The following is a 23,686-nucleotide window of genomic DNA, read 5'->3' as shown; positions in this document are numbered from 1 at the left end:
ACAAGATCGAACCACCTAGGTGGATCCATTCAACTAATTGGGGTTTTTCTCATTCCAACCAGTGCACCACAACTTGTCAAAGGCTGTGGTATGTGCTTTCTTGTCTGTAGGAAAGTGCATATAAAAGGTCCCCTACTGCGTTAGGAAAAATGTAGCAGGTTTCCTCTGACGACTACGAGTCAGAATTACTAAATGTTTGACATCCAATAGCCGATGATTCATTAATCAGTGGTGTTGTTAAACAAAATAAACTTTAACTTTTTCTTTATTCACCAATATTCATATACAGTCCAACCTTTGTTAAATGGACATTCCTGATTTTGCTGAATTTTTTTTATAGTTATCGACTAACAGACTTTTTAACAATTGTAATTACATATCAAATATATTTTTCTGCATAAAATATTAGTGGCTGTATATTAAACATGTTCTGATCATTCTAATATTTGTACTACGTTAAATTTCATTTTATTTCTTAAAATATAATTTTTTCATACATATGAAATTATTTGAAGACAAAATCCAGTTTTGGCTTCTTACAAATAAAAAGACGACCAGAAACACACTGAATATACAGACACTGATATTCTAAACAAGGAAATATATTTAATATGTAAGTTTAATCGTAGAAATATTTTATTAATCGGAAACATCTTACAATGCAGCAAACTCAGGAATGCCCCTCTAAGCAGCCACCAAAGTGACTTTCAAAAAGTGACCTTTTAAGATAGGTGGATGTTTAATACAGGTCAGTTTATACTATATTAGGTGATTTGGGAGAATACAAATGTGGCTTCTTAACACAGTTGACTGATTTGAGTGACAGACCCTAGTTTTTAAACACTTTGGAATATTTTCACTATTAGCGCCATTTTTGACAACTGAAATCTGACATTACTTAAGATTTTATTGTTTAGATTATCCACTTCCATATATCCAAAGTGTTTCTGGTGATCATAGTGTTTCTAATACCATAAAATACATTTTTCAAACTAAAAAACACACACACAAAAATAACCTTCTAAGAAGTAACAGGTAACAAGATCGTCTATCTATTTAAAGGGTATTTCTCCATTTCAAAGCCAGAGGACTTGTTTCACTCTATTATAACTTTATCCAAATGTGTTACAGATTTGTAGATTAACCAAACTTAAAGAGTCCATTTTTACAGGTTGAAACTAGAGTCTGTGACTTTGATACAGGTGGCCACGTGAGTAGGTTTGACTGTACATTAATTCACATCTTCCTAATGCCAACTGACAGTTCATGTTTTTATTTTACTGGTGCGTCATCAGATTATTTCTTCCTTCAAAAGACAAATTCTGTATTACAATTATAATGCTGCCACAATTCTTTACATATATGAACAGAAGAATGGTATGCAATATATGGGGTATCTAAAAATACTTGTCTCCAAAAATTCCGGCGAGGGGGGAGGGTTTCGGTATCTGGTCGATGGACTAATATAACTAGATGCACCTACCCTTTGCAGATACACGTAAGAATCAAATGCTGCATTATCTATACTGATAGAATGAAATAACAGAACACATAAAGACAAAAATAGTAACAGCAAATAACGGGGATTGCCTGCAACCATCCTCAGTGTGATAGTGGTTAACCCATAAGGCTGGTAGGTACAGGGTTCGCCTCCTGGTACTGGCTCCCACCCACAGTGACTTTAACAACTAAGAGGGTTGGTGTAAGGCCACTACACTTAACTTCTCTCTCATTAACCTACAACCCACTGAGGTGTGTGCCAAGGATAGTGTGCTTGAAACTAACTGGATATCAGTACGAAAATTACTATAAATGAAATGAAACTGACTGCAATCAAAACCCTAAACAACAACATCAGGAATTTAACAATAATAAATAGACCAAATCCGTAACATGGCAGTCAATTCGAAAGTACTGACATTCAATTCCATATTTTTGCATTAAATTTGATCTGGAGGTGGGACATACATGCTCGCCTGATGTGCGGTCGGTCTTGGATCAATCCCCGTTGGTGGCCCATTAGGCTATTTCTTGTTCCAGCCAGTGCACCACGACTGGTATATCAAAGGCCATGGTATGAGCTATCCTGTCTATATGATGGTGCATATAAAAAATCCCTTATTACTAATGGCAAAATGTAGCTAGTTTCTTCTCTAAAACTATATGTCAGAATTACCAAATGTTTGACATCCAATAGCCAATGTTCTCTAGAGGTGTTGTTAAATAAAACAAATTTTAACTTTTAAATTTAGTCTGAAATACCATGTGTTGCCGTACATTTTTTCAATCAATCTATGTTTATGAGTATGGAGCCACATATGCTGTTAGACTAGATTGTTATTATTTTTTTTATGATATCAGTGTAATTTCTACACAAACATAACCATCTCCTTTTAATATCTGAACCTATAAATGATAAACAAAGCATCATTTATCCACATAATATGTTGTAAAAGCTGCATTTGTATATTACCTGAAGAAAAACAACAATGATTGGATATTGAAGAATGATGTAATTTATAAAGATAAAAAAGCAGAGAATTAAAGTACACCATTCGAACGGAGATTACCTGATTATTTTAAGTTTTTAAATCTTCTAATACATTAGTGAAATGAATAATAAATTAAGATCAATTGGTTAACCTAAATCTTCAAGAATAGGAAAAAAGCTCAGACATCTGTTATTTCAACAATGTGGCCAATGTGCGTCACATCCTTGCGGTTCTACAGAATAATAACTATCTGCTATAGAAAGAGATATTGATATGGAACAAGAGATTCTCCAAAGATAATAATGCAAACAGACAGGTGAATGGCTACCTAGATAAAAGGATATGTTTATGCTGCAATACTGGAAATATTTTTTTAGCACAGGATTATACAAAACAAAGCATCTAGTATTACATACTGTACAACTTAAATGTATGACAAAATATCAAATATGAATGCTACAAAATATACTGATGGAAAGAAATAAAGGATCACACAGATAGCAACAAGAAATAATGACTGCATCAACAATCAATTCATATTGTCAGAAGTTGACTGGGGCACAACACTATAGACATTCAATCCCACATTACAACTTGGTATGAAATAGACATTACTACGCTAGTTGTGAATTAAATTTGGTCTACAATTTGATGTGTTCCCTTATTTCTTTCCATCAGTATATCAAAAAAAAAAAAAAAAAAAAAAAAAAGAAGAAGAAAAAAACAACTCTGTTTTGTTTAATGACATACAAAATATCAATACATTTATAAGTTTATCAATATGTTTTTATTTCCACCTACAATATTATCTTACTTAAATTACAAGACTGGGTTTATTAATTTAATACTGGTATTTGAGCATGCAGAATGATCTATAGTCTTTCCCACAGAGAAGACCTTTTTTATACTATGAAATGTACTAAACGTTCTTTATTTTTGAGTCGATTGTTTTCTAAATGGCACACAAATTTTTTTTTTTTTAATTATTTCCAAAACACTTTTACTTTTCTTCTTATGTCAAACCAAACTGAAATTATTTACAAAAAACATTTTTGAAGTACATTGGGACAAACTATAGTCTTCTTTTTTTTGCACCATCATTCTTTAACATCCAATAATTGTTATTTTTCTCCAGGTAATACAAATGCAGCTTTTATGTGGATTATATTAGAATATATTTGTCTTCAGATTTTTATCCTGTCTGAACAACTTCCTAATGTCTGGCAAATCCCACAGGGAAAATACATAATCATAAAACACCCATTGCTGCTATTCAGTAGCAATACAATACAAATGCGATTGCAACAGATTTTCTCTTCACAATACATTGGTCTTATTGATATTTTGTATGTCATTAAACAAAACACTTTTTTTCCCTTTTTTTTTTTTTTTTTTTTGTTTTTGATATTTTGCAGCATTCATATTTTGCATTTTGTCATACATTTAAGTAGTACAGTATAATATACAAATTGTATACTGTTTATGCTATTTCGTATTGTGACCATTCATATTTTGCATTTTGTCATACATTTAAGTAGTACAGTATAATATACAAATTGTATACTGTTTATGCTATTTCGTATTGTGACCATTCATATTTTGCATTTTGTCATACATTTAAGTAGTACAGTATAATATACAAATTGTATACTGTTTATGCTATTTCATATTGTGACCATTTCTTGCGAAATGTATATATTCTGTTTTAGTCAAAGGCTGATTACAGCAGCTGTGGCAAATAAAGTGATTGATTGATTGTTTTAATTTATGTTCATGCTTATAATCAAATTAAGATTAAAGCATGCTGTCGTGGGCACACATTTGAGCAATCTCGGCTGTTGGTCTAAAAGTAACGTTATTTGTTTTGATCATTGAGAAAAGTAAGAGCTATTAAAACTTTTCCCAATGAGCTACAGTAAAACCCTTATAAATCAGACAACCATGTAGCAAAAATATGGTTTTCAGGGGTATACGATTTAGAGCTAAAAAGTTTACATGTGTACCATACTTAAATAATTCCAGTGTGTAAATACTCTTTTGTTATAAGGAAGGAAATGTTTTATTTAACGATGCTCTCAACACATTTTATTTACGGTTATATGGCATCAGACATATGGTGAAGGACCACATAGATATTGAGGGAGGAAACCCACTGTTGCCACTTCATGGGCTACTCTTTTCGATTAGCAGCAAGGGATCTTTTATATGCACCATCCCACAGACAGGATATCATATACCAGTCGTGGTACACTGGCTGGAACGAGAAATAGCCCAATGGGTCCACCGATGGGGACTTTTGTTATAAATGCTTTTAGATTGGTCCAAATGATATGCGACTTTAAAAATAAAATTGACGTTCAGTTTTACACTGTTTTTGGAAATGCATAAAAAACTAAATGGATCATTTCAGCTTCTGTCTTTATTGTTTAAAATGAATACATCAACTGTTTACATCACCTGTTAATGTTGAATCCGTAAACATTATAGTTTACAGTTTCTTAAAATAACATGCTAAGGTGCTGTGCAACTCATAGTTCCATGAACCTCAACAATTATCAAGTTCAGTTCTTAAATAAAGGTAGTTTTTCAGCCTTTATGATCAAGTCCAGTTTAATTTGTAAAACATATCCCCATATACATTTATAGGCAAATTGAAAATATTATTCTATCATTTTACTCTTATTTATTTCAGATCAAACTTGTTTTTGATTATGTGAACTATGACACAACTCTAGAAGGGCTTGACGACACGATTACGACAATGCTGCTGTTCTTTACGCCGATTGTGAACCCGTTTCTTTACCTGTTCTTCAACAAGATGTATCGCGTTCAGACGTGTATTGCCATGTCTTAAATTCCACCAGAACCGAGTAGCACCGAATGGGTTTCACACAACAGCTAACGGAATGATTAGTGTCATACAAACAAGTCAAGTATAGTCTGAAACATAGGCGTACAAGCTCCCATTTTTGTAGTGGGGGCAGGCCAATTTTTGCCTGAATTAAAAAGAAGTGCCTGAATCTGGATTACAGTGTTTATTCATAATACCATTACAGCAAAACAGCTATATAGGGCTGAAAACAGCTTGATAGGGATGCAAACAGCTAGATAGGGATGCAAACAGCTAGATAGGGATGCAAACAGCCAGGTTGAAAACAAATCATCACACATTTTTACACCCATGGATTACAACTAATATTGTGGGTAGAATTATGAAAATACATGGTGAAAAGTGTTCAGGCCAGCTCATTTTGCCCGAATCTCTCTATTGTTTTTTTCCAGAATTTGAGGATTTTCTCCAGAACTAGGGTGTAGTTGCCCTCCCTGACCCCACCCCATCTCATATACGCTTATGGTCTGAAATGTGTCACTTATGCCAACTCAAAGGTATCAAAATTCCACCAGAACTGAGTCTGTTCCAGCCAACTGCTACTAATGGAATAATTAGTGTGCTACAGACTAGTCAAGTACAGTGTCTGAAATGTGTCACACATGCTAACCAAAATGTCTCCATCAAATGTATGATAATTTCAAATAAAATTGGCATTTTCATTTCTGAAGTCTAAACTGACAATTAAGACAGAGACTTTGGGAACTGAATCATCAAAAACAAGGATCTTTATTTCACTCCAAAACCGAACGTGACTTTCTCCATGGCAGTCACTTAAGGAAATGTATTACTGTTTTATAATTTTCCTGTCCTGGAAGGAGCCAGCATAAAGTTGACACCTGAGCTCATGACAGGCGTGCACTACAACAGCTTGTTTTGAATATGCATGTTAAAACCTGTTTCATATAGAACTGAGATACTCATTGTTTATTTCTTAACTTTGATTGATGTGGAATTTTAATATACAAAACTGGTATTTTTCATTGGAACATACAAAGAATGAAATGATGTTTACTTTCTTTGTCAAAGAAATATTTTAAAAACAGGAATTTTCTCTTCAAAGTTAAAACCAGAAAATACATGTTGGAGTCTAGATGGATGATAAAATTCTAAATAAGAGCAAACAAAATACATTATTATCCATGTATGTGGCAGATCCACAACCATTTCAGAATCTGTGAATCACAACGTTCCATGGCACATTCATAACATAACAGTGAACCTTTCATTGCTGAAATAATACTTAAATAAAAGTCATTTTCAGCATTCTAACTTTGTGTGTATTATTTTATCTTTTTAAAAATCTGAAATCAAAGTAAATACATTATTTTTGTACACCCCCATTGATGAGAACACCATGCGTTATTTTTGGTCACCAATGCCATACAATCAATAAAAAACTACACAATGGAAATCGATTAGACTGTGACGTATAGTTAACGTAACATTCATGTGTCTGTGATACATAAGTCAGCTACAAGTGAAAAGGCTGTAAATAACTTTTAGTCGAAAAAGACGTTAACATTTGCTTAAGACCTTGTTTTTAAGGATATTTAAGAGATAGAATAATACATTTGTGTCCGTTAAGTACCATTTATCCCATAACTCATTTAAAAACATATCAAACTCACTCAAGCTCATTAGATACGTTTTAAAACAACTTGTTGAGAGATAAATGGTATTTAACGCCCACTCATGTATTATTCTCTATATCCATGCATGCGGTGGATCCATGATTTCAAAATCTGAGAATCATAACAAAAATTCCCATAGCACAATCATTACTGTTAATGTGAACCTATCATATGATATGATATTAAAAAAACCTTTATGATATTGAAATAATTTTTTTTCTTCAGGATTTTCATTTATGTACTGGGTATATTATTTTATATTTAAGAAAAAAATCTAAAAACATTTTTTTTTTTAATTAGAACATCCAATGCCTGCTATGCTGCTATTGCTGCGAAAAAGGGAAAGAATATTGCAACTCATCTCAGACAATGATTTCTTAGAACATGATAAGAACATCATTTGTTATTTTTAATAACACACATACACATGTACTTGTTATAACAATTAAAAGGCATACAGCTGGCTGCTCTTAGGTGATGACCATTCAATGAAAAAAGCATGACTGAAATCGATTATTCTGTAACACATAACTTAACCTGAAACTGATTTGACTATGATGCTAGAGCCATAAATACGATTTAATTGGAAAAGATGTTTGAATTTATTTTAAACCTGGTTTTTGAAGATATGTAAGAAATAGAATACAACATTCGTATCCGTTAGATACCATTTATCTATCAACTCGTTTAAAAATGTATCCAATTCACTTCCACTTGTTAGATATATATATTTTAAAACAAAACTTTGTTAGATAAATGGTATCTAATCGTTACTCATGTAGTATTCTCTAATTATTCCGCATCCATTCAGTGTCAAATTCATATAATTACATAGTAATTGAAAAAGGTACTAGGGACTGTGTGCCAAGAATACAACTTACAAGTGTAACAAAGATCAATATCGTTTTGAAAACAAATGTGAAATGAGAGAAACATTTAATATTTTATTAGAAACACATTTTAATCACTAATGAAATGCATATTTAAGTACATATTGTCGCGTGAGAGCCAGACGGTTGTAAGAGGCAGATACGACCTAAAATGTCTTTTTTGCATATTTGGAATCACCAGGCCTGATTACATATTTTCAAAAAAAAATGGTACCTGTGCCCCTAATAGTATCGCTTATACAGAAGGATTTCAATAGTCGTAAGTAAATCACAGATACGAATTTGAACGAAAATAGACATAACTGACACATATGACTTTCCTCTGATTTATTTGCTGTCTATGACTGGTCTATGTGGTAGATACACCCTTTTTAAATACAGTTCATTATATAATTATGTCTGACATAGATTGTATCTGGCAAATGTGTATTCTTTGCTATCTGCTTGTGATAGAAATTCCAAATTCTACGTACAATAGAGCATACATTATGTCAAATTGTTTTATGTGCTAGAATCCTAAAAATAATATGATTCTTTAATAATATGTTTTATGTGCATCATAATTAAATGAATAAACATGATTTGGTTAATTTTCTTGAAAAAAGAAGCTCTATTTTGAAGTATCTTCATCGAAGTAAAGTTTCCAACATATAGTTTGTATCTGTAGATACCATTTGAATTAATAATAATGTCATGGGTGTCAGATACGACCAAAGTGGAAGCATAATTACACTAATTTGGACGTATTTAATATGTTACGGACCAGCCTTGGTGGCGTCGTGGTTAGGCCATTGGTCTACAGGCTGGTAGGTACTGGGTTCGGATCCCAGTCGAGGCATGGGATTTTTAATCCAAATACCGACTCCAAACCCTAAGTGAGTGCTCCGCAAGGCTCAATGGGTAGGTGTAAACCACTTGCACCGACCAGTGATCCATAACTGGTTCAACAAAGGCCATGGTTTGTGCTATCCTGCCTGTGGGAAGCACAAATAAAAGATCCCTTACTGCTAATCGGAAAGAGTAGCCCATGTAGTGGTGACAGCAGGTTTCCTCTCAAAAAATCTGTGTGGTCCTTAACCATATGTCTGACGCCATATAACCGTAAATAAAATGTGTTGAGTGTATCGTTAAATAAAACATTTCTTTCTTTAATATGTTACGGTTATCAAGTTCCATCTTTCAGTGGCTTTTGAACTGCCCTACATGTAGGCATTATGAAGTAACAATGCACATACAAACGCAACTGTAATTTATTCAGGACCGATTCCAGTAACAAAAGAAAATGAAATCAGACATAAGGTTAAAAGGCGAATGCATTGAATCTATGAATTTTGATTAACTTTACAGATAACAAATATTTGCAACAGAATGCTGATCAAGCGAAAACATAACAACAGAAACAAACACATGGAACCTAAACATGCAAGAAAACGAACTGAAGAGGTTTTCGAATCCGACGATATTCAACATTGTCAACCAACTCACATTACAGCACTTGGAGAGAGCACAATTCTTCGAAAAGACACTGGGAACGACAGCACACATGACATAACCTGACATAACATAGCACTCACATCAGAAACTAAACATAATAAAGCACACCTGAACATGATGTGGCACACACAACAGAACCCGAACATGATGTGACATACACGACTGGACATGATATAGCACACACAACAGAACCTGAACATGATAGAGTACTCACAACAGAACCTGAACATGATAGAGTACCAATAACAGAACCTGACCGTGGCATAGCACTCATAACAGAACCCGAACATGATAGAGTACTCACAATAAAATCTGAACATGACATGGCACACACAACATAACCTAATGTGACAAAGCACTCAGAACACAACCTGAACATGACATGGCACACACCAAAGAACCTGAACGTGACATAGCACTTAAACAGAACCTGGAAAAGAACATAACAGAATACACATACAACAGACCATTATCATGATCATGACAAAGAACATGCAAGGGAACATGAACATGACATATCACTCACAAAATACCAAGAACATAATCTAGCACATACAACAGAAACCAGAGGATCACTGGACACAAAACATACCCTGGATAGATCACTTAAGACCCAATAGAACACTGCACACATTGCCTGGAGAGATCACTGATCACATATAACCTGGAGAGATCACTGAACACATATAACCTGGAGAGATCACCGAACACACAATAAAACATGGAGAGATCACTGAACACACAATAAAACATGGAGAGATCACTGAACACACAGTAGAACATGGAGAGATCAATGAACATACAACAGAATCTGAAGAGATCACTGAACACACAACAAAACCTGGAGAGATCACTGAACACACAACAGAACCTGGAGATATCACTGAACACACAATATACCATGGAGATATCACTAAACACACAACAGAACCTGGATATATCAGTGAACACACAATATACCATGGAGATATCACTAAACACACAACAGAACCTGGAGATATCACTGAACACACAATATACCATGGAGATATCACTAAACACACAACAGAACCTGGAGATATCACTGAACACACAATATACCATGGAGATATCATTAAACACACAACAGAACCTGGAGATATCACTGAACACACAATATACCATGGAGAGATCACAGCTCACACAACAGAACCTGGAGATATCACTGAACACACAATATACCATGGAGAGATCATTAAACACACAACAGAACCTGGAGATATCATTGAACACACAATATACCATGGAGATATCATTAAACACACAACAGAACCTGAAGATATCACTGAACACACAATATACCATGGAGAGATCACTAAACACATAACAGAACCTGGAGATATCACTGAACACACAATATACCATGGAGATATCATTAAACACACAACAGAACCTGGAGATATCAGTGAACACACAATATACCATGGAGATATCATTAAACACACAACAGAACCTGGAGATATCAGTGAACACACAATATACCATGGAGAGATCACTAAACACACAACAGAACCTGGAAATATCACTGAACACACACTATACCATGGAGAGATCACAGCTCACACAACAGAACCTGGAGATATCACTGAACACACAATATACCATGGAGAGATCACTAAACACACAACATAACATGGAGAGATCACTAAACACACAACATAACATGGAGAGATCACTAAACACACAACAGAACCTGGAAATATCACTGAACACACAATATACCATGGAGAGATCACGGCTCACACAACAGAACCTGGAGATATCATTGAACACACAATATACCATGGAGAGATCACTAAACACACAACATAACATGGAGAGATCACTGAACACAACAGAATCTGGAGAGATCACAGGACATTCAACAGAACATGGAGAGATCACCGGGTATACAACAAAATCTGGACAGATCACGGAACATACAATAGAACCTAGAGAGATTACTGGACAAAACAACAGAACCTGGAGAGATCACCAGACACACAACGGAACCAGGAGATAACACTGACCACACAATGGAACATGGATAGTACAACCAACATACAGCAAAAGCTGGATGGATGACGGGTCACTCAATATAACCTGGAGAGAACCCTGCATACTCAACAGGCATTGAACATGGTATAGTGTTCACTGCTCCAGGATTTGATATTCAGTGCACACCCTCATTGGAAATGTAAAACCTATATTCTTTGAATAAGCTTCACTTGAACCCGGTGTATCTCAAACCAGTGACAAGCTAAACATAGTTTTTTCCTTAAAAGATGTCAGCTTCAGTTTGCTCAACTGTTCTGGTTTGTCTGATACACTAGCTGATAAACCAGGTATTCTTGAAACTAGTGAAGTACCTCCCAAGGCAGCAGAACCAAGAACCTTATCTGGGCACTGTTCCGTGAAGTGATCTTAGCCTTAAGATCACCTTAAAGGGACATTCCTGAGTTTGCTGCAATTTTTAAGATGTTATTGACTAACAGAGACTTTTTAACGATTTTAATTACATATCAAATATATTTTTCTGCATAAAATATTAGTGACTGTATATTAAACGTGTTTTTGATCCTTCTAATATTTGTAATAGGTTAAATTTAATTTTATTTCATAAAATATTTTTTTTTCGTACGCATGAAATTATTTGAAGACAAAATCCAGTTTGGGTTTCTTAGAAATATTAAGATGACCAGAAACACATTGAATATACAGACACTGATATTCTAAACAAGAAAATATATTTAATATGTAAGTTTAATCGTAGAAATATTTTATAACTCGGAAACATCTTACAATTATAATGCAGCAAACTCGGGAATGTCCCTTTAAGTGTATAATGACTATATACACTTAAGGTGATCTTAGCTCTAAGATCGCTTCGTGGAACAAGGCCCTGCAAAGTACTCCCATGGCTAAAAAAATACAGAACATGTCATACATGACCTCAGCTTTTCTGATGACATATCAGGAACGAATACTTGCCTCCAAAAATGAGGTTTTGTACTAACAAGTCATCTCGTTCTGATGCACCATAATCTAACAACTAGCATGGAGAACTAACCACTAGATGTGTCACACACAATCTTATAGTAGGGGTGGGTTAAAGAAAACAAGGATTTCATGAGTCAGAGTAGGTTTTTTTTCACTTTATTAGTTTGTTCAATAGGTGATTTTATTTATCATATTATTATTTTTAAAAAGTAAAATAACTTTTTTCACATAATATTTTGCTCAGCCGGTGATTTTATTAATATGTACTGTACTTGTTTTCCTTGTTGAGTGTTTGCTCCTAGATGTTTTCAATTTGTAAGTTTTCTCCCTTTTTTAATTAACATGTGATTTGCAAAACTGAAATGTTTAAGAAGTGATGGTTCTTTCAGAATAAAGATTCAAATTTACTTGATATACTGTTGGTCGTAAGTGACGCATTTAATTCAATAATGAATAATTATCGTAACTATCACTATTTACACAAATAACTAAAACACCTAATATGCTATAAATATCGCAAATACACAAAGAAATTGCAAATTTGTTCAGGTTTCATTGCCATTAAAACAAATTTGACATCTTAACTACTGATGAAGAAAAACAGTTTTCCTTCATTATCTCGGCTTTTTAAAAATGACTTTTAATGCACTTACGTCCTTCTGGCTCTCACACGACGATATATTAATTGTACATATACATTATATAAAATCAATGTTTTAATTAGAATGGCAAAGTAATGATAGCTTGTATGTTAGTACTGAGTGGTGAAGAGATAAACCAATCCACATTAGTGCTCGCAGTTTTAAAAAACATTACTCATTTCACATAAAAGTCATTATTCAAGTTCAAAAAGGGCTTTTTCAATACCGTATTTCCTCTAAAATTTCTACAGCACGTCAGTGCCAAAATACTTCTAAAACTACGACCACAGACAAATACAAAAAAATTGCGAATTAAAATTTCGACCACCCTGTCATCAGGCCTTTTTTTTTTTTTTTTTTTTTTTAAAGGAATGCTAAAGCAATGCTTTTGGACTGGTATGCCTATTCAATGATACATAATGCACATTAGTGCTTAATATCAACAAGTATAATCGTATAGTTAATTAATAAAACGGTTAAATGTGATGGCTATTATATATAACGGGCGTAGCCATTTTGTACCATCTCAGTGAATACGTCCTCTGGCGAGCTGGTGGTTACATAATACCTAACGTGTCACATCAGGAATTAGTCTTCGAACAGAAGAAACAAAACATACCTGATTTTTGCGGATGCATCTCAATGTTCTGTAATAATATCCATCCCAGTAACACAGCAACGTGTATATGTGGTTTATTTTTTCAATACAAAATAAACTACCATGGTCAAAGTGTTGAAATAACTGTATTATGTTTTGTATATAAATTAACCCACGTACTGAAATAATAGTCTTTTCTTTCTGTGACCTGTACCTGTGGTTCTTGATTGGCAGGTGTACATTTTGACGGTCCCCAGACACTGTGTCTAGAAACACTAAAAAGACGTGCCTCTTTCATTAAGATCACAGGGTATTGTGTGATAACCTCAAATCGTAATGGACTTTACCAGCCGTCCTGCTTTATTATGGTAAGTAATTCTGTAAAACCCTTGATTAAGTAGACTTTCCCATCTAAAATCACAAAAATGATCAATTACGTAGTCCCCAAAAAAGAAAATTATCACTTGAGTATCGTAAGTGGTCGTTTTAGCTCGAACGTATCCTACCAATAGGCCTAATAATATGCATTTTTTCTTTGGATTTTTTAAAAGAAAAAAATATTATAACTCCATTTCGTTATATTGATGCAAATTGAAATATATTTAGTTAAATAGTTTATTATACTATCAAGTCATTTATGTTGTTTTACAAGTCAGGTTGATGAAAACGAAGTGCCTTATCGTAAATTAGAGCTTTGTTTACACTGTGTATAATAGAGAAATTGGACCTGAGCTGACGTCACTTAGCCCCAAGCTATACCACCGGTCATCACAAAAACAAAACAAAATGGCTGCCCCCAGTTAGCAGGAATAATCATGTTTTTTTACTAACTCTAAAATTACCCGTTTTTCATGTGTTAAAGTGTCAGTATGTGTTGGTTGTCCGGGGATGCATCTTTCCAACACATAAGGCTCTTGCTGGAGTTTAGTCTACCTTTAAAGTCGGCTATTAATGTGTGTGGTAAAGGGGATAAAAGGGTAATAATAAATGAAAACAAAGAAATTAGAACAATAACAAAATTAGTACATATACGTCAATGTAATAACATAAAATCAACACTTTATGGTCCCCAAAAGCCAGCAAGACAGTAAAACATTGTTTACATTCATGTTAGCTTTGGTTCTTTGATCTTCCAATCCGATGTCTATTTCAAGCTGCAGTGTGGGCCAAACTTAATTTGCAATTGGTCATGACAGAAACAACTAATTTTATAAACACAAATAGGTATTCTCTTACAGTGCTCTACAAAGCGAGTAAAATACTCACCATGGCAACTAAAAAAATTCCCTGGCGTCTAAAAAATAAAATCACATTTGCCAACATGTGTGCTATTGTAGTCACGTGACCAGTGGCACGTGCAAAATCACTTTTGACTCAATGGTACTATGGATTGGGTCACGTGGGCTGTGATGGGCTTCAAATGGAGTGTAGACATTGCCATTACAATATTTATTTCTGAAAAATACCTGCTTTCAACACTCATTGACTTTATTCAAATTTTAGATTGTGAAGTTTTTAATTTGACTCTGTATATTTACAAAACAGTATTTATGAATTTACAAGGCAGTATGTGACGAAAATAAATATTATTTGAAGTAAGGTAGCCGATTGGTAACTACTAAAGTTGTGTCGGAAACAGAATAAAAATTATTTTTGTCGATTATGTCTTTCATATTAAACTGGCAAGTAAATATTTGGTAAATATCTATTTTATGATACTCTACCTAATTTAGCATTTACTTGTTTGGTCTCTTGTTGATGTACAAGGTGATGTTTACTCTTGAATTTAAAAGAAAGATGTCAGATTTGTGCACTTTATTGGAACACACTATAACATATTTTGATGTGTCAATTTTATTGCTGTTGCAATATGTGAGGCACCATCTCTGATGACGGTTTACCCCAAGGTGCAATGTATAAAGGTGCTATTTCCATAATGACAGCTATTGCAAATATATTTTTTAAAAATTAAATGTTGCTTTACAATTTAAGTACTATACCTTCAACTATACGCCCATAATTGATTCTAAGAAAATAAACCAGACGAAATAAAGGTCGCCCCCTACTCGTGGCCCTGTGCACTGCAATGACTTGCTACCCTGCAATGACTGATTGAATCCGCCGAGTTCCGTCCGGACCAACAGCCATATCACGGAAATAAAACCGGTCAAATGTGTGTCGACCTTTCCAAAACCCCGCACTCATGACCTTCAAAATGTCCAAAGAATCATGGAAATTAAGGGAAGCAGAAATCGCCCGAATCTCATAAGGTCGAACAGAGAAATTCCGCAGAACATGATCACCCGCCTTCTCATATGCCAGTTTGATGGTTGCAGCAATCCATCTCGACAAAGCATTCTTCGTAATGTCTCCTGGTTGGCGTGTGAAAGAGATAAACAGTCTCTTAGTGTTTTGCCGGAGATTTCTAGTACGCTCCAAATAGAATTTCAAAGCCCGCACCGGACAAAGAAGTCTATCAGAATTATCCGCAGAAAGCGTACGAGATAAACACTGAATGATGGCCGGAGGAAACGTAACTGACCCGTCCGTATTGTAATCCACCAAATCATGCAAAAAAGCATGAATCTCACTAATATGACGGCAAGCCGCTAGTGAGACCAGAAACAAAGTTTTCCACGTCAAATGACGAAGACTGGCAAATTTCAAAGGCTCGTAGAGCTTGCCTTTAAGTGCATGCAGAACCAGAAAAACATTCCATTTAGGCAAAATGGAAGGCTTCTCAACCGTGTTTTGCAACGACTTAAGCAAGTCATGCAACACGAGATTCGTTGAGAAATCTTGACATCCACACTGCCTCAGAGTAGTGAAAATGGACGACCGGTGACTTCTCACTGTTTGAACCTTCAGCTGTCTTTCTTGGACAAGAGCCAGAAAGTACTCAGCTAAGTCATTAACAGTAGGCGACAGGGGATCCACGTCCCTCTCAGTCGCCCAACGAACCCAAGCGTGCCAGTGACACTGGTAGACCTCTCTGTAGACTGGCGCTTCGAAGAGGAGACGAGCTCAGCAACCCGTTTAGAAAAGCCTCGGTTTCGGAGGGAAACCCCAACAACCACCAACAACCACTAAAAGTGACAGGAGCGGAGGAAACCAGGCTTGAGCTGCCCAACTCGGGGCTACGAGCGTGACACAACAAGGTTGCTGTCTGATCTTTGCCAGAACCTTGCCAAGCAGAACCGGAGGGGGAAAGGCGTAAAAATCCCGTCCCGTCCAGTCCATGCTCAACGCATCATACTCCAGTGCCAGTGGGTCTGGTACCGGCGATACAAACACTGGCAACTGACTGTTTAGGCGAGTGGCAAACATATCGAGTTGAGGACTCCCCCACAACTGAAGAACTTGATAAGCCACCGTCCGGTGCAACATCCACTCCATCTGAACCGGGGAACGACGACTCAAAGCGTCCGCCAAGACATTCACGGATGAAGGAATGTGTTTGGCCGATAACACCACTCCCCAATCGTCGCACCATTCCAGAATCTCCAAAGCCGCAAGACTCAATGACAGGGATTTGGTGCCTCCCCACCGATTGAGGTACGCAACAACCGATGTGTTGTCCGACCTCAACAAAATAACAGTCCTGAAATGGAGACAAGCACGACGCACTGCTTCCATCTCCAACAGGTTGATGTGACGACTCCTCTCTGAAGGAGTCCACACCCCTGACAGATGTTGATCCAAAAGGTGTGCACCGAACCCCTCGAGGGAAGCATCGGTAAACAGGACCAACTCTGGAGAAAGTGGGTGTAAAGGAACGGCCTGGGACATACACTTGTCCACTAGACACTCTTGGATTGGAAGAATGAACCAAGGCCCCAATGGTATAACCAAATCCCAGCTGAGACCATCCCACACTCGGGACAAATGCCATTGAAGTTGTCTCTTGAACCGTCTGAACCGCACATTCAGCGCCGCCAGCGATTCGAGATGGCCTATCAACACATGGAGCATGCACACCGATGCACTTTGCTCCACCAGAGGACGCTGTGCCAACGTCGTGAAATTGTGAAGTCGCGAATCTGTCGGAAGAACGGATGCCTCCACAAGGTTGAAAACCACCCCGAGATAAGTGAAAACCTGCGTTGGCACTAATTCCAACTTGACCCAATTGGGAATAAACCCCAATCGGAGAATCATGTCGATCACGAACTCCACGCCCACGAGACATGCCGTCTGTGACGCCGCCGGAATTAACCAATCGTCCAGGTAATTGTGCATCCATATACCCAACAGATGTACACGCCCCACCACTGCCTTTACTACCCAAGTAAAGACGTGAGGGCTTGTGGCCAATCCGAACGGCAGAACTTGAAACTCGTAAGCTCTGCCGTCGTAGAGGAACTGCAAGTACTTCCAAAAATCACGATGGATTGGAACATGCACGTAAGCGTCCTTCAAATTGATGGACGCCGCCCATTCCCCCACCTGAAGCAAAGCGCGAACAGACTGAACCGTCCCCATCTTCATAGATGGAATAACGACGAAATAATTCAGTGGCTTCAGGTTTAGAATTGGTCGCCACTCGCCATTCTTCTTCTGGGCGAAGAACAGATGGGAATAAAATCCCGGAGTGCCCAAATCTACCTCCTGGATGGCTTTCTTGTTGAGAAACTCGACAACCATCTTCTCCACCAGTACTCGTTTGTCGACAGACGGTACTGCAGGTAACCGGGGGGAGGACGTCAGTGGAGGGGGTGATGAAAACGGAATTCTGTATCCGTTGCGGACAACCGACAAAATCCATGGGTCCAGATCTGGCAGTTTGCACCAACTTTGAACAAAATGGCGCAATCTGCCCCCCACAGGAAGATCTGCTAACGGAACCTCCATAAGCAGATGTCGATGGTCCACGCACCCTCAACCCGGCTGCTTCCCACCCCTGGGTGCCTTGCCCCGAGCGGAACCACGAAAACGTGCCGGCTTCCCCCGAAAACGTCCCTGTTTCGATGAACCACGGGCATTACCCGAATGCACGCCTGAATCAGACACCACAGGGATCTGATAACTGTCAAGAAAAGTTGATTTCTTAACAGGTGGAGGCTTAAAAGTAGACGCCGCCTGGTGCTTACGAGCAGTTCGGGACTGAGCAGCAGGGACGTATTTCGCCGCTTCTTGGTCCATGACCAAGTTAAAATTGGTCCCAAAAAGTAAGGTTTGCCTTACTGAACGACTACGAAAGTAGGTTTTTAACCACACCCGTCGCTCTCAGTCCCGCCAGGTAGTGATCCCGATGCAGAAGTAGACTGTTGGCAAAACATGCCCAGCAAGCCGAGCGACGTGATGAGAGGCTTTAGAAGCTGCCAACAAACAACCCTTAGCCATCGGCGGAAGACCTGTGACTGCTTTATCTAACCCAAATAGGAACGTACCTAAATGGTTATTGACTTGAAAAAGAAGTTTAAATAACCTCACCAAAGTCTCTAAATCCGTGAGTGGCACACTGACATTAGGAGATGGGTGGCAGTCTGCCTTCACCCTAGCTGAAACGACCGCTGGATGTGAAAGGAAGGAAGCTCCCAATATGAAGACGTGGACAAAACCTTCGCCGCAGACAACAGTTTCCCGGTAGCTAATGCTGCCGGAAACTCTTCCACCACCGCCCCCAAAATACGATCGCTACCCGCAATCAAAGCATCAATCTCCGCAAGAGATTCATTGGCCTTGTGCGCTAACGGCAAGCCGAAATCCTGCTGCGGAGCGTCCGTCGCTAAAGGCCGGTTTCCAAACGAAATATCCTTGTAAGACTAACAGCCTCCTCCGATGGAATTACATCCGTGCACACCAGTCGGACCTGTTCCCGTACAAAACCAAGAACCGCCTGGTAATCATAATCGCTGTCTGGCGTACCATCGGCCAAATTGGGAATCTCATCAAGCACCGAACCTGGCGCCGACCCTTCCCACGAACCACACACTGATTCGGAGGAAAAATCCTCTTCCGAAGAAGAATTTTTTTCAAACGACGCGCCATGCGCTGACCGTAACGGAAACGAAACTGCATGGGCAGGACGATGCCGAATCTGCAAACTGGTCCAACCCCGGTCTCGCTGGAAACCCCGGCGGTGGAGGGACTGGTGGAGGCGATTCCCCTAGCCAGGCCATGAAATTCTCAAAAAGAGAAACATAGTTCCCCCGAGTCCACCCCTGAGGGCGACCCGAAACCATCGGACCCTGAACGAAAGGTTCTGTCCACGCAGTCGAGGGATAACGCCTGGAACCTCTACCCCAATCTGACAGGTCCGGATTGACCACCGGTGTAGACACAGGCGCACCCAAGAAAGCTGCAGTTTCCCTGATCCCTGCTGAAGCAGACAACGGGACTGGTGGTGTTGGTTGAACCGGACCGTCAGGAAATTCGTACATGTACGAATCCTGCGCCAAATTCTGAACCCAACGTACCACTTGTGGATTAGCCAACCCAGTTGATGTAGCAACATGTGAACGATCTAAAAGTTGCCATGACTGCACTCCCTCCGACTGACGCCCCCGTTACAACCGTAACAGATGCCGCCTCCACCGATGGAGGCAAAAGCTAATCCCCAGGTGGAACGGAGCCCGACCAGAAAGAAACCTTCCCTGCTTCAGCCGAAGCAGGGAGCAACAGCGCCCCCTCCGTGCCAAGCGGCGCTTCGGGTTTACTGGTATCACCATGAAGATGGCGAACAGACGAGGAGGCGCCCTTGCGCCTACCACTTGTCCGCGAGCTCTTTGAACTGGACACCGACTTGCCGACCGACGGCAAATTGGTATGGAGCACGACCCCGGAGGTTGCCACTGTGCTCCACCCGTCCCGTTCACGTCTAATCATCCTCTTACGCTCGGCGTCTTTTGACAGCTTCTTAGCCTTCCCCCACGTGGAGTGGGACCAATTTACACAGATATGACACTGGCGTTCAAAACAACAAGAACGACATAACAAATGCTGATCAAACTGGGGCCGTCGTTTAAGACAACCCCCCTCGGTACACACAACCAACCGGATGCAGCCTGAGGAAGCCGTGTCAGACATTAACCCCATGTGTAAATCACCCAAAAGACCTCGTATGACAGAGTAAAACAAAATTACAAATTAATAATTTGACAAAATATTTACTACAGAACTCGAACACGACTGCAATGGAGGACTGCAGAATAAAAAAAACGAGGATATACGGTCTACCCATGTGCGGGTGTAGGTTATACATCCGGCAAGGGGAGATAATTCTGCAGTGGAGGTTATAACTCAGGGTCGTATAGCATTGTTGTTGTGCTAGTACAGTAAGTTGAATAAGACTATTAATAAAAACTCACTCTTCCTCGTTGGACTGGGCTGGGATGGTATGTGATGGGGGGGGGGAAGGGAAGGGGTTAAGTATTTTATTAACATATACTCTTCAAAAGAAGAAACGCAAAACCACATTGTCGTAACATTTGGAGAATTGATTTAATTATTGAATGGTGAGTCCGATAATTACCAAATGTTGCAGGATTGTTCACAATTCACTCTAGTCCATTGTGAGTAAGTGAAGGACACACCACCAAGGTCAAAGTCATCTGGAGTCAATACCGGGTGTGGCCTCCGCGTGTGTTGACAACTGCCTGGCACCGCCTGCCCATTGAAGCAACCAGAGTACGGATGACGTCCCGGGGGATGGTGGCCCACTCGGCCTGCAAGGCTGCTGCCAGCTCGGGCAGGGTCTGGGGCTGTGGTTGTCGCTGTCGGAGGCGTCGGTCCAACTCGTCCCATAGATGCTCAATTGGGTTCAAATCCGGAGGTATCGATGGCCAAGGAAGGACATTAATGTTGTTGTGCTGTAGGAAAGCCGTTGTGAGACGTGCTGTGTGAGGCCTGGCGTTGTCATGTTGGAACACTGCGTTGGCGTTGGCCATAACTGGAACGATGTGTGGCCGGAGGATCTGGTCAATGTAGCCCTGTGCATTCAGGTTGCCCTGCACGTGGACCAGGTCAGTTCTGCCAGTGTGTGAGATGGCTGCCCACACCATGACACTACCCCCGCCGAATCTGTCCACTTCCTGCACGCAGTTTGCCGCATAACGTTCACCACGACGCCTATACACGCGACATCTTCCATCATGACGTCGTAGCAGAAATCGGGACTCGTCACTGAACCACACCTGTCTCCATCGCAGTTGAGGCCATTGTCGATGAATCTGGCACCACTGCAGTCGGAGTCGACGGTGTTGTGGTGTTAAGATGACACCTCGAACTGGACGTCTGGCACGAATTCCTACCTCACGTAGGCGGTTCCGTACGGTCTGGTCGGATATCCTGCGCAAACCTGGTATTGCTGCGGCTGTGGAGGTGGCAGTAGTCAATCATTCCCGAAGGTGGCGTACCCGGATGTAGCGGTCCTGCCCTGGGGTAGTGACCCGTGGTCGACCGGATCTAGGGAGGTCACGTGTTGATCCATGTTGCTGGTAACGGTCCCACAGTCTGGAGATGGTGCTTGGGGACACATGGAATGCCCTGGCAACGGCCGTTCTGGATTCGCCTGCGTCTAGTCGGCCGATGGCATTGTTTCTCTGTGGTTCACTGAGACGTGGCATGTCCTGGATTGTCAACTGTCGGCCAGATACAGAGGCCAGGCAAGCGAACACCCTGCACTTTTATACTGTTGGTGTTCATGTTGCACGTGCAGACAACGCACGTGCAGTGGTGACATGGTTTGCACGTGGCTGCGTTTTTGCGAATATTCACATTTTGGAACTTTATTGTACAGTAGCTGCGTTTTATCGAATGTAAGCGTGGGAATGTGTTTGGGACATGCAATGACCTTATATTCACAAAGCATGAACCGGTAGGAAACATAAAATCGGAGTTATAACCCATTTGTACCCTTTTGCGTTTCTTTTTTTGAAGAGTATATATATATAAACAGGACCAGTAAGTAGTTTAACAACAAAAACTCACTCTTCCTCGTTTTCATCAGTGTCATCCGTATCAGAAAGCAAAGCATCATCTTCAGACTGAATGGATTCCCAGTTCTTGCCGAGTTCCTGAAAACAGAATTTAGGAATCTCTCACAATCTACTAATATCACACAAAAAGAACTCATTATGGCTTAATTTAAAGTTTAGTTATCCCTGAATCTCAGGGACAGTTTAGGTATCTCACAACTATTGTATTTACACTGCCAAGCATGTACACATTAGCCCATGTAGCAACCTAACTGGAAGAAGAGAGTAGCCCATGTGAAGAAGGAAGAAGGAAATGTTTTATTTAATGACACACTCAACACATTTTATTTACGGTTATACGGCATCAGACATATGGTTAAGGACCACACAGATACTGAGGGAGGAAACCCGCTGTTGCCACTTCATGGGCTACGCTTTTCGATTAGCAGCAAGGGATCTTTTATATGCACTATCCGACAGACAGGATAGTACATACCACGACCTTTGTTACACCAGTTGTGGAGCACTGGCTGGAACACGCCTGCGTGTGCTGTAATCTCACCGTGGTGCAGGGGTGTAACATTCTCTTTGAGAATGGCCAATACAGCACAAAATTGAAGTTTTGAGTAAAATTCAGTATCCGTAAAATTCTATGATATTTGTGTTTTTGCACTCTTCTTTACACTGTTTTTGTTTGTCTTGAATTTTTATATTGATGTTGATCATCACTTTAATTATTTGCATTACCATAGTTTGACACCCAATAGCCGATGTATTTTTCGTACATTTGTTTCCCCTTCAGATTTATGGCCAAAATTGAAGTAGGATATAACTATGAAGCCAAAATTCAAGTAGGATATAACTATGTAGCCAAAATTCAAGTAGGATATAACTATGTAGCCAAATTTCAAGTAAGATATAACTGTAGCCATATTTCAAGTAGGATGTAACTATGTAGCCAAAATTCAAGTAGGATATAACTATGTAGCCAAAATTCAAGTAGGATATAACTATGTAGCCAACATTCAAGTAGGATATAACTATGCAGCCAACATTCAAGTAGGATATAACTATGCAGCCAACATTCAAGTAGGATATAACTATGAAGGCAAAAGTCAAGTAGGATATAACT

The 23,686-nt window shown here is 39.0% G+C and overlaps 1 protein-coding gene across 1 annotated transcript in view; it reads right to left on the bottom strand.

Annotated features, from left to right (window-relative positions):
• Window positions 1-23,686, bottom strand: part of LOC121368142 (zinc finger protein 277-like) — a 77,128-nt gene that overhangs the window by 36,995 nt on the left and 16,447 nt on the right. Inside the window, exon 9 of the mRNA XM_041492736.1 lies at window positions 22,568-22,653. Coding sequence (XP_041348670.1) covers window positions 22,568-22,653 — 86 coding nt within the window. The remainder of the gene's footprint in view (window positions 1-22,567; window positions 22,654-23,686) is intronic.

The sequence above is a fragment of the Gigantopelta aegis genome, chromosome 3 (genome assembly GCF_016097555.1).
Source record: "Gigantopelta aegis isolate Gae_Host chromosome 3, Gae_host_genome, whole genome shotgun sequence".
Taxonomy (NCBI): domain Eukaryota; kingdom Metazoa; phylum Mollusca; class Gastropoda; order Neomphalida; family Peltospiridae; genus Gigantopelta; species Gigantopelta aegis.
Note: the sequence above shows the minus strand (reverse complement) of the source record. Positions and strands in the feature narration are given on the sequence as shown.